Source organism: Chrysemys picta, chromosome 11 (assembly GCF_011386835.1).
Source record: "Chrysemys picta bellii isolate R12L10 chromosome 11, ASM1138683v2, whole genome shotgun sequence".
Taxonomy (NCBI): Eukaryota; Metazoa; Chordata; order Testudines; family Emydidae; genus Chrysemys; species Chrysemys picta.
In genome coordinates this window covers 35560499-35573161 of record NC_088801.1, presented here as the reverse complement: position 1 = coordinate 35573161, position 12663 = coordinate 35560499, and the positions used below count along the sequence as shown (strand labels likewise).

At 36.3% G+C, this 12663-nt stretch overlaps 1 protein-coding gene across 2 annotated transcripts in view; it reads right to left on the bottom strand.

The window, feature by feature from the left end:
* Positions 1 to 641: 641 nt before the first annotated feature.
* LOC101941550 (sodium channel protein type 2 subunit alpha) overlaps positions 642 to 12663 on the bottom strand; it is a 116664-nt gene continuing 104642 nt past the window's right edge. For both annotated transcript variants that reach the window (XM_065561783.1, XM_065561784.1), the window contains 6 exons: positions 10497 to 10778; positions 8187 to 8240; positions 6773 to 6910; positions 5409 to 5513; positions 3490 to 3760; positions 642 to 1961 (listed from right to left, as the gene is read on the bottom strand). In XM_065561783.1, the coding sequence (XP_065417855.1) occupies positions 766 to 1961; positions 3490 to 3760; positions 5409 to 5513; positions 6773 to 6910; positions 8187 to 8240; positions 10497 to 10778 (2046 nt within the window). In that variant the 3' untranslated portion in view covers positions 642 to 765. The remainder of the gene's footprint in view (positions 1962 to 3489; positions 3761 to 5408; positions 5514 to 6772; positions 6911 to 8186; positions 8241 to 10496; positions 10779 to 12663) is intronic.

The following is a 12663-nucleotide window of genomic DNA, read 5'->3' as shown; positions in this document are numbered from 1 at the left end:
TATTGTAGGTTCTATGGGACTTTACAGGCACATTAAGATTTTTCTGAATGAGACACAAGATGAATACTTTCAGTAGGCACCTCAAAATATTGAGCCACCCTGAAACATGGAAATAGTTAAAACCCTTGCTTTGTGCGAATGGTGTCATGTGTTTTCCATGCATGAACAATGAGTGCAGCATGCCTTCATGCAAATCACTTCTGCCTGTACATTAGAGAGAATCAGAGGATAAAAGACCTGGTCCTCAGATCCCCTTCCCCAACACAAAACCCATTTACAAAAATAGTCACAGATAATAGGAAACAACCTGTGAATTAAAAAAAAATGATAAATTCACCAACACCAATTTTTGTAAAAATATGGAAAATATAGCAGTTGAAATGCAGACAGTGGATACAATTACTGTACTCAAGTGTTTTTTGTTAATCACACAGAAATTGTAGGTTTGCACCTTTTTTTTTAAACTGGTCCCTACAGTCTGAGTAGCCATTTTGTCTCCTCTTCAGCAGCATCAGCTGGTAGTGAAAACAATAACCTCCTGTCAAGGTTGTTACCCTGTTTTACAGAGTCACAGTTTGATGACGAGGGGTCACTGTCTTGTTATAGGCACTGACCTTAAGTATATATATATATATAATCATTTTATATATATATTTATATAAGTAAAAACTGTCAGTTTGGCATAGACCTCATACAGGAGTCTTGTTGACACAAATATGTCACTTTCTCGGGATGTAAACTATTTGTCACCAATGGAATTCTTTGTCACTTTTTACCGTCCCTGATGTCTTTATCTTTGTCTTCTTTTTCTGATTTGTCTTTTTCATATTTCTCTTTGTCTGGCTTTGTTACGCTATCATAGGAAGGTGGAGAGGTTGTGGAAGGGGTCATATCTGTTTTTTCTGGAGTGGAGTTCTCATTTAGCTTATCTATAATCATATCTTCTTTGATAGGCAGGTCATCCTCATCTTTATCTTTATCTTGGTTAAACATACTTGAAACTTTTTTAAGTTTTTGCTTTAAAAGGTAACGTCTGAAAGCTCGCTGAATAATGACAGCAGATACTTCCTCTTGTTTTCGTTTTAATGTGGTTGTAATCGGTTCATAGGAAACTTTAGAAGGATTTGCTGCCATAAACCGATCTTCCATTTGTATTCGAAGTGTATCCATTTCTCCACTTTCCCCCAAAACACGCTTTGTAAAAGCAAACAAGATGTCAAGGCAGTGAATTCTGTCACCACTCACCATGGGCAGATCCATTGCAATAAGCTGAACTTTGTTTGGTTTTGCTAAAAGAAGAGGAGGATCCAGTGAAGCTGCAAAATCAGACAGTTTACTGAACTCTATGAACTGGGTGGCGTCTGGATCAAACTTTTCCCAAACCTCATAGAACATCTCAAAGTCATCCTCGCTCAAGGGCTCGGCACTTTCTTCTGTAGCAACACTGAAGTTCTCCAAAATAACAGCAATATACATGTTTACTACAACTAGAAATGAGATGATAATATAACTGACAAAAAAGAAAATCCCAACTGAAGGGTTACCACAGTCTCCTTTAACCGAGCTTCCTGGGTGATCTTTGTAAGGGTCACAGTCTGGTTCTCCACTGTTCAGAATTGGTGCTAACAAACCATCCCAACCAGCTGATGTGGTAATTTGAAATAGGCAGATCATACTGTTGCCAAAAGTTTCAAAGTTGAACATGTCATCAATACCAACTTCCCTCTTAACGTAGGCAAAGTTGGACATTCCAAATATAGCATAGATAAACATGACCAGGAAAAGCAGGAGACCAATGTTAAACAAAGCAGGAAGAGACATCATCAAAGCAAAAAGCAGAGTGCGGATCCCTTTAGCACCCTTAATGAGACGCAGGATTCGACCTATTCTGGCGAGTCGGATAACTCTGAACAAGGTGGGGGACACAAAATATTTTTCAATCAGGTCAGCTAGAAACATACCTGTTAAAAAATAAATTAGTTAGTAAACATGTAATAAAATGTAATAGCAACTACTAAAGATCTATACTATTACATACAATGTTGACCAATGAGAAGTGAAGCAAACTTATTCAAATAGCAGAAGTTTGCATTATGGGCTTTAGTTCATTTAACCAAACAGTTATAGTACTATGGTCTGACATACAAATCTGAAAAATCCAGCTAGAACTTCTGCAGCAATTTGCAGGATTTTGTAAAACTGCATCAAAGAGATTTGTTGATTTTAGACGGTATCACTATATTTTTTCCTGGAACTGCTCCTCACTTATACACTTCTATGATCTGTTAGTGAATAGACCAGTGGATATTGAAGTTTACAGAATATTTTTCTGTTTAGTTGTAATAAAAGTAATCTAGATTAATCTGAAGGAAGTGCCCTATTCATAGTTTCTGGTAGCGAATTATAATGTAACGCATTAAAATTAAATTATTTAAATTTAATATGCAAATTTAGACAGGTACTTAACTCTTTAATCACCAATGAAATAATGTGACCACAAATTTAGTGGGAATCCCACAGCAAACCAGTATATAAATAAACCAGCAATGAAAAGGCTTCTTAGAAGAAAAAAGTGGCAGAAAATTTCTTTATTATGGCATCAGAGAAGCAGAAAAACTGTGACCTTTTCAGCCACTCAGAAGATAGCTATGGGTGAAATCCTGTTCCCAAAAAATAGGCCATAAAACCAGATTGTGGACTGAGGAATTCTGCAAGGCCGGAGACAAGGAATCGTACCCATTCCAGGCAGCCCTTTCTGCTCTTGTGCGCTAGACAGAGAAATAGGCCATTGGAACTACATATTTATAGATCCACCTGCTCCGGCCCTTCCCTATGCCTCTCCTGAGTTAACAGGCAAGGAGCCCTCAGATGTAAGTGCCAGAGGTGGCTCTGCAGCAGGAATGGTGGGGGTGCTGACCTGCTGTGTGGGGTCCTAGCATGTTATCCACACTAGCCAGTAAAACCAGACGGGGTTCTTTTGCTGTTAGTGCTGTCTGTCATCTCAGGGTTGCAGGGCACAATTTCTCCCTGTGATTACCAATAATAAAGTTTGTTCATTTTTGCCTCGAAACAGCCTTTCCATTTATTGGTTTGTTTCTATACTAGAGTAATATGCAATTTCTACTGCACTCGGAGTCATGGTCTAATAGGGTTGCCAATTTTGGTTGGACGTATTCATTAAGGTTTCATCACATGACATAATCTTAAATTAAAGATTAATCTTTAATTCCTGGAAACTCCAGGACAATCCTGGAAGGTTGGTAAATCTACGGTCTAATTTTTGATACTGAAAATGACAATCAATCAAATTTAATTGGTATAAAAACTCTTAATACACAGTTCCTTTATTTCATGCACAGTATGGAATAAGACATTGGCAAACTAAAGAATCAGACTCTCTTCAAGTCAAATGTTAAGGAACTTAAATTCCTAAAACAAATGTTCAATTTCTACACTTTTAGTCCTTTCTTGAAAGTGAATTGTACTTACCTACTATGGAGAGAATGACAACTACAAAATCAAAAATGTTCCAGCCTATGGTGAAATAGTAATAACGAAGTGAAATCAGTTTCAGAATACATTCTCCAGTGAAAAGGACAATGAACACAAGGTTAATCCACCATAAATTATTTTGCATCTCATCACTCTGGTCGTCTGTTTCTACCATCATGGTGACCATGTTAAGGCAGATAAGAATCATGATGCTGATGTCAAATACTTGTTTTGTCACAAAATCAAAGACCATGCCTTGGAATTTGTTCTGTGGGTAAAAAAGAATGCATCATGCATACACCTTGTGTATAAATTTCATTCCCAAATTACTACAAATAATTAACTAAATCTACAGTTTCCTCATCTGTAAAATGGGGATAATGATACTGACCTCCTTTGTACTTTGAGATCTACTGATGAAAAGCACTATATATAGACTTGGTGAAATTTGATTTTTATTTTTTTATAATTTCAACAGATAACATCAAGGTTAATTTTTAAGCATTTTTTCAATTTTTATCACTTTAAATTTTCAGTCATAGGAAATTGTGGGGGATCAGACAATAGAATCAGTCAATTATTTAATGACAGCAGACATTGAGATTCAAAAAATTAAAGTTTGATAACTGTTAAAACACAAATTGTCAATATCACATCAAAATATACAAAGTAATTATCCACAAATCAAACTCTAATAAGTTCTCAAGGAGTGTTTTTCTTACTTCGCCTATTGGTAAATTTTGATTTATTTTTGAAAAAAAAATATAAAAATTTTCATTGGTTTATGTGTGTTCAGTGAAATCGACATTTACAGACATTTACCAATAAAAATCTGATCTTTCCAAGCCTAACTATATAGGACCTAGGTATTATTATTACTATTATTATTAGTTGTACCCTGAGGACTGCATAAGATAGCCTCCTTTTAATATGCATTCACTTTTTTGTGCATACATAGACATTTGCCCACACAAATTCAGTAGTTAGGCCTCCAAAGATTCTACTTATGCATATTAAAAGGAAGATTTTCAAAGCTACAAGATTTGGTTGTCTTATTGACATTCATTTTAATATATGGGCTTTAGTGATACAGCAGACTAAAAAAATGTTTAGCTTTGGCAAAACTGGCAAACAAGTTTTGCTTTTTGCCCACGGACATCAATTCCCTTCCCTGAAAACCTATACCGGTCTCAGAGCTAAAGAAAATACAGCCTCCCTAAGAAATACTTCTTGTACCACTAATAAGATCTTCAGCCTCAATTAACTATAAAAAACATTCACTAGAGAAAATCCTTCTTCCATCTGTGCAGCTGTTGAAGATATGCTGACAGCTGAACCAGTATGGTTCCACTGCACAAGGAGCAGAACAGGAATTGAAGGTCCTTTGCATGGGGAGGGAGAACACTTTGAGGAATGCAGAGCTGTACTCTAGTTGCTCCCTAACTGACATTGCACAGGATGGAGGATGGGGAAGAGAGAGGCCGAGAATCCACCATTTCATGGATACTCCAATTCTCTATATCCAAGAACAGGCATGTAAGAGACATGTGGATTAGCTGCCACAGAACAGCTGCAAAGCCACTCTTGGCCTGAGAAGAGGATTCCTTCCTAAGGCCTTGACACCTTTGGCACTCACAGTACTTGAGCTGTAAGTTAGTTGTTTTAGACAGATCAGTGGTTTGAAGGATGCAACCTTCAATCCCACTAGTCTTCCAACAGATGTAGAGTGAGAATTCAAAGCAAAAAGAAGGGTCCTCCACAACCAAGGAGATTAATGAATACAAAAGAGAAAATTCATTTGGATTTAAAGAGAGAAAAAGTTTGCTTTAGGTCAATTATTTTTCTTGCTTACAACTTAACCCAATACATTATTTAAACAGTGTGGGGAAGAGGGAGGGAAATACTTTCATTCTTACCGCTGGCCTAGGTATAGGTTTTTGTGGTTTCTTTGAACCCAGCTTTTTCATTGCATTGTAATATTTCTTCTGTTCTTCCGTCATAAAGATGTCTTGGCCTCCAAAGTAAAGAAATGAGATCAAAACTAGTTACAACCATGTACCTCCATTGATTACCTACAGCCACCATCACAATTAGTATTATCACTCCTGTTCAGAGTCTCAACAGAATCCAAGGACTGAATGGGCATAAAGACTGGCTTGCTCTCTCATTCTTCTTATTTTTATTGTCATTGTATGGGGAGCTGCTAGCAACTCCTGAATTTAGGTTGCCTAACACTTTCCATTCCAAAAGATGTTTGCAACTTTTTCTTTGAGAAGCTCTCAAATGTCCAGTGTTTGCAGTAGGCCTTTGATGTTTTGCAGGGGGAATGCACTCAGGCAACAGATGTACCTTGTCTTTGTCCCATGCAAGTCCTTCAGCTTTTGCCCAGACATGAATTGTTAAAAAATTCAACTTCCCTTGTCTTGTTTTTGCTTAGGAAAAATTTGGCAAAATGCTTAAATAATAAGTAAATATGAATATTCTATGACTGGGTTCATGCCCTTGTTAAAGCAGCAACACATACTGTACTGGGTACACCAAGGAGCTGCCAATGAAGGCACAGTGGAATGTTGCAGGGGTGAAAAGGACTCCCTTCCCTCCTAGACTTAGCACAACATGGTCTCAGCACCTCTCCACCCACAGGGTCACCACATGTGACAGGAGCTTCCCCAGCAAAGAGAGCTAAGTCTGACTGGGTTCCCCCCATGCCAACAAACCCTTGGAGTCAGCACTCCTTCCGCCCCATCTGGGATAATAGCCTTTTCCTGTTGTCGGCTAATGTATTTAATCCTGTAGCTCAAGTAGTAATAGTATTTATTCAGCACTGCAGCAAAAATTAAGACTCAATACAGTACAAAGAAGGATAACATGGTCCTACAACTATGATTTATATGTCTACATTTGGGAGTTCTCAGACATGGAGGCAATGTAGCCAACATTTTTTTTATTGCTTGATTTGGCCATTTAAATCTTTAGCCTTTTTTTATGATATAACACCTTTAAATTGATTATCTTTTTTCTTTTTCTATTTTGGTTATATATGCTCATGTGTATGGTTTTCCTAATTCATCCATCCTGCAATGGAATGAATATAGTTAAACCTGTTTACATTACATACTGCGTGTTACAGCAAATGATAATAAATGTTAATCATAAAGAGTAAAAAGTATAATATTTTTCTGACCTGAAGTCACTACAGTAATTCATTGTATGGTAGATACCAAAACAAGCAATATTTTTGTATTTAGCTTTCTTTTCAGAACAGTGACGAAATACTTATCTTCTTTTTTTGCTGGTTGAAATTATCTATGATGACACCAATGAAAAGATTCAGGGTAAAGAATGATCCAAAGATGATAAAGATGACAAAGTAAAGATACATGTACAGGTTGTCCTCATACTTAGGCTGATCCAATACCTACAAAACATGCACAAATGTCAAGCTACAGTATCAGGGTGAACACTGTGTGTCAAAAGCCTTATTTGTTATATAAAGCCTAAGGCTCTATTATTTGGACTCATGCGCCTTATGAACTAGGCTCCATATACTCTGATTCTGAAGCCCCAGAATTCACCTCCTTGCCACAGAACTCTGTTCCAGAACTCTGTTCTGAGACTTCATTAAAAAATAAAGTTTCTAGCCCTGTTGTTTCTTGGAAAAACCTTGAAAATGTTAAATGAGTGTAAACAAACACTGTGTCACCTGCCTCAATCTGTAGACAACCTGAAACAATAGCTCTAAGACAGGGTAGTCAATAGGTGGACCGCAGGCCAAATCGACACTGCCAGATGCTTTTGAACAGACCTTGAAAACTTTTTATTTACTTATTATTATTATTATTGTTATTATTTTTGTATTATTTTCTCTGGAGTCTGGACCTTGACCAATAAATTTGGACCTTGACAGAAAATAACTGATTACCCCTGCTCTAAGAGGTATGAACCATTCCATTCTTCTCCGTCAGGTTCTTGTGGATTCTGCAATTCCAATGGCAAACAATCTGATGTTTTCCAAGATACCATGGAGTTCACCAATTCTGCCATAGAATCTTGCATTTTAATATAGCTAGGACCTCCTGCCAAGACCTCCCTTCAACTGCCCCTTTCTTACCATTTATTAACGGGGACTTAATAGGATTATAGGACACACTCCCTGCATAGTTTCATGGAACAAGGGAGCAGGAAGTTAGGGAGCCAGAATGGAGCACAGCTTGTAGCCTGGGAGCAGAGGGAGAAAGAAGGATAAACTGATGAGCAATGTGGAGCACAGAACAGTACAGGAACTGAGACCTGAGGAGTGGAGCCAAGCTGCTTGGAAAACAACCACATCCTTGAAAATAATCATTGTTGCAAATAATTCCTAAAAATTTTCCATCAATGAGTGTTTCCAAGCATGAGTCATACCTTTTTGAGTGTTTGCTTAGGAGCCAAGGGTATTTCATAACAAAAGAATAAGTTAAAGTTACTGTGGAATTTGGTCTTGCTGTGCCACAGAATATATGGGACCTTAAAGGATCTTCCCTTGATCTCCTTTTCTTTTGTATTTTCATGCTCTTTGCTACCTTTTCTGCTTGATGGAACTATATAACTCCATGTTATCTCATTTCCAGTGTCACTCAAGTAAGATATCAGTTACATTACTGGGATCACAGAGTTCACACAATCAAAACAATGGCTCTAGGGAATATACTTACATTTCGAGAATCCACAGCTGCATACATTATATCCATCCATCCTTTAAATGTGGCCTATAAACAGAACACATGTGCTTAACTTCTGCTGTTCCTAGAAAATGACTAATTGGAGACACTGTTTATGAACTGAAGACTAACTATATTCATATTCATTTTAAAATACTGGTATAGTGCAAGATTAATATTTGGCTTTTACCTTGTATCTTGTTTTTTGTATACAAAAATTGTAAACAATTATAATAAATATGCAATCCAGCGAAATGCAATACCTAATCTTTTACTACAAGGAATAATATATCTATTAAAAATTCTCATCTAAATATGCACTATTGGAAACAAAGATACATTTTGTAGGGGGGGATGTATCATGGTCTATATGATGTAAGCTCTGCTCTTGACTTTCAGAGTTAAGGCTGAGTTGGTTTTAGCACTGAAATATCTATATACACCTCTACCCCGATATAATGCTGTCCTCGGGAGCCAAAAAATCTTACCACGTTATAGGTGAAACCACGTTATATCGAACTTGCGTTGATCCGTCTGAGTGCGCAGCCCCGCCCCCCCGGAGTACTGCTTTACTGTGTTATATCCAAATTCGTGTTATATCGGGTCACGTTATATCAGGGTAGAGGTGTATGTGCACAGAGTGTGTTTACAGTCATGTGTATGCAGCTGTGACACAAAGAATAACCAGGGATATAGTCAGTATAATAAATATGCACACATACATATATATAGCTAGATATAGATAGATATTTAAGTGTAAAAGACACTCAGCCTTAACTGTGAAATCAAGAGCAGTGCTTACATCATATAAACCATAATCCCCCCTCCACAAAATGCATTTTTATTTCTGATAGTGTGTAGTTAGATGAGAATTTTTAATAGATATATTATCCTCTATAGTAAAAGATTAGGTATTGCATTTAACTGACCGCATATTTTATTATATTATAATTATACTGAATACATCCATAGTTATACTTTGTGTCACAGCTGTATATACATGATTGTAAAACACACTCTGCACGTCACCAGTTCTGGTGCTCAAACATACTATGCACTCAACAGTAGCAATGGTTACTCCACATGACTCCTGCATAGCTCAGGGCCCATTTATTTACCTCTTCTGCAGCAACCCCACCATACATCCTCCTTGCAGTGAAAGAGAAAGCATGTTGAAGCATGGATAGTGTGTGTGTTAAGCCCAGAGACCAATTGCTCCACATGCTGGACACTTAAATAGGTTACTCATTTGAGTGCATGGGAATGACTTCACCTCTAGATCAGGAGTAACTAATTCGTCCTACGATGGCTACAGATGGGTTGCTACCAGTAATTACAAGAGGTAAATATAGATAAAGTAACTTATAATATATGGTGAATTATGTCCCCCAAACTTGCACCATAAGGGAAAAGTAGTAGTCATGGCAATATGAGCCTAAAGTAAGAAAACATTCCAGATTTGAATTGATAGATTCTCAGGGCTTTTAGAATTGTCAAGCAGAAACAAAGCAGACCAAAATGTGTCGAAGAGGTGATAAACATGTTTGCATGAAATGGTGTGATTCCGGGTCTTGTGGAAATGAGTAAGGATTTGTCTAATATTTATAAGTTTACAGAATGTATTTTTAAACTTGTTTTTTAAAGCAAGGGTACAAGTATAAGAAAAAACAAATGACATCCTCAAAAGTTAAAGTGGTAGTGCTTCAGAGTCCAAGCCACACCCAGTGCTCCTCATTGAACCTTGGAAACACCACCTCCTCTCACGTGTCCCAGCAAGTTCTGGTCATGCAAACTAGGCAACCAATCAGCTCTCCTATTTCTTGTCATGTATTGAAGCCTCCCATCCTTCCTCAAAGGGACCCCGCACCACTGCCACTCAGTTCCACTACTCCTTTCCAGAACATCTCAGTACCCTTCAGTTTTGCTTTTTATTCTATTTTTGGATGTGTGATTTTAGCCATATACTTTCAATAGCATATACACTTGCCAAACTTGCTCTCCATAATACAGGGAGCCAACATAGCCAGTTGAACTGGCAAGCTGGAAGTGAGTCCCAGGTATGTAAAGGGAGAGACAATGAGTATTGTGAGTGTCCATTTCTGCTTGCTCGAGATCTCTTCCACAGCCAGATATGTAAGTCTGTATGTATCTGTCTTTTTAAAAATTGTGCTCAGCATTCCTACCATATGTAAGGATTTTCATGGCACAGTAGTAAACAAAGGGTAACTTAGTGACAAAAACATTGAGAAATTACTCTTTACTACAAGTAAACAATACGAAACATATTAAAGAGTGGTCACTTACTACTTGAAGCAGAGAAAGATAGCCAAGTCCTACATTATCAAAGTTTACTTTAACGTTTTTCCATCTGGCAGTTTCATTGTTGTTTATGAGGTCCTCACATTGACTATAATTGTTGATTTGGCTGATATCAAACCTCTCATCATTTGTGGTATTAACACAGTAGTAGAATTTGCCAGCAAACAGATTTACTCCCATGATGCTGAAGATTAGCCAGAATATAAGACAAACAAGAAGCACATTCATAATGGATGGAATTGCTCCTAAGAGGGCATTCACAACGACCTAGCATATAAATAAAAGGAAAATAGTGGAAACTGTGTGAGAATATGTATAGCAATAAAATAATTAGATACATTATCAATTTTAATCAATCTTTCTTAAAAGGTAATACAGTATTTTAAATCTGTTTGCACTCTGCTTTTCAATTGGTGAAAATAACTCATACAATTAATTTAACAACCAAAAGATGAACAAACTTCACCTAGGTAGAAAGCAAAAAAGGTATAAAATAAATAAAAACCTGATAGTGGTAGGATGTTGCCTTATAATTTGAATACTCTAATAAAAGAAAAAAGAGATACATGTTAAACTCAGACATAAAGGAAAATCTATAAAAATGTAGCAAATCATAGGTTTAAAGAAGGAATGATGACATGAAGAACTAATTGCTGAAAAGGACTTGGCAAAAAATAGAAAAAAACCAGGATGATTTAATTCTTTAAGTTTGTTTAATTTATGTAACCCTAAAATTTGTGCACACATTTCTTGTCTTATTTATTCACACATTATTCTTCTAAAGACCAGTAGCAAGCTTTACATTAAAAAGAGCAAAATCAAAGTGTGTATTATGTGTTTAGTTGGATAAGCAGTCAATTTCAAAATTCAGTCTAAACAACATTGTCACTGAGTGTAATTAACAGGAAATTAGGAGAAGTCAGAATATTAATATGAAAATGTTAAGGAAGTATGGTGGTAATTAATACAAATGGAAAAGCAGGTACATACTCAAACAAAAATACTCAGAAACAGTTAAGACTTAGAGGAAGATACTTATATTATTCCCACTTGACTTCAGAGGGAACAGAATCAGGCCCAAATGTAGCAAAATGTAAGAATGGGTTATTGTTAGCCAAAGTATTTAAGGGCTTTTGCAAATATGCCAGTGTAAAAAAAAAAACAGTAGGGAGAAAGTAGGTCCATTAAAAAGGATTTACTTAATGTTTAGATTAATAATGATTGAAAAGGGTTAAGATAATTAATACTTTGTAAAAAATCTGTCTGTAAACCAGAATAATAAAGAAAAGAAACAAACAATTAGGGTCCAATCCAACTGCTACAGAAGTCAGTGGAAAGATTGTCATTGACTACAATGGCAGCTGGATCAGACTGCTAGAAAATAAGAGAGATTTTGTAAAATACCTAAAGAAACAAGATCAGCTAAGAGAATATTTGATAAATGTGAACATATGCAAATTAGTCAGTCCATATGATCTGGATCCTAGGACAAATAACTGCTCTGTAAGTCTAACTTTTGTCTGTCCCTAGTGAAATAATATGACAAAAGAATAAGTAACAATGTATCAACTGGGTAGATGATGTCTAGTGGGTACTACAGCAATTGTTATTAAGTATGATCTTATATTAAACCTTCATTAATAATCCTGAAGAGAATACTAATCATGCTAACAAAGTTGATATTAAATTGAGAGCAGATGCACATGCTAGTGAGGACAAAGAAGTAACATGAAGAGACCTAGAAATATTTTAAAAATGGATCAAAAATAGCAAAATGATATTTAATTTGAGAAATGCAAGGTAATGTATTTTGGGGAAAATAATATAAAACTCAGATATTTGATGTGGTGGAGAAATATGAAAAGCATTAATGCTGAAAGTATTAGGGATGACTGTGGGCAGCAAATTAGACATGCGTTAGCACTATGATATTAAAACAATAGTGTCCCAAAAGAAATGGAGGAAGTCTCTTTGCCTGGTACATTTAAAAGTTTATTGGACAAAACACTAGAAAATGGACAAGGGGAAAGACAGTGAAGTAGTCAGAAGTTTTTGAGCAGGGATATAATGGGCCCATTAAAATGAAAGGCTCATTGTCCAGGTTAAAAAAGATATAATGGAAACAATTTTGCATTGGCAGTGAAATGGACTT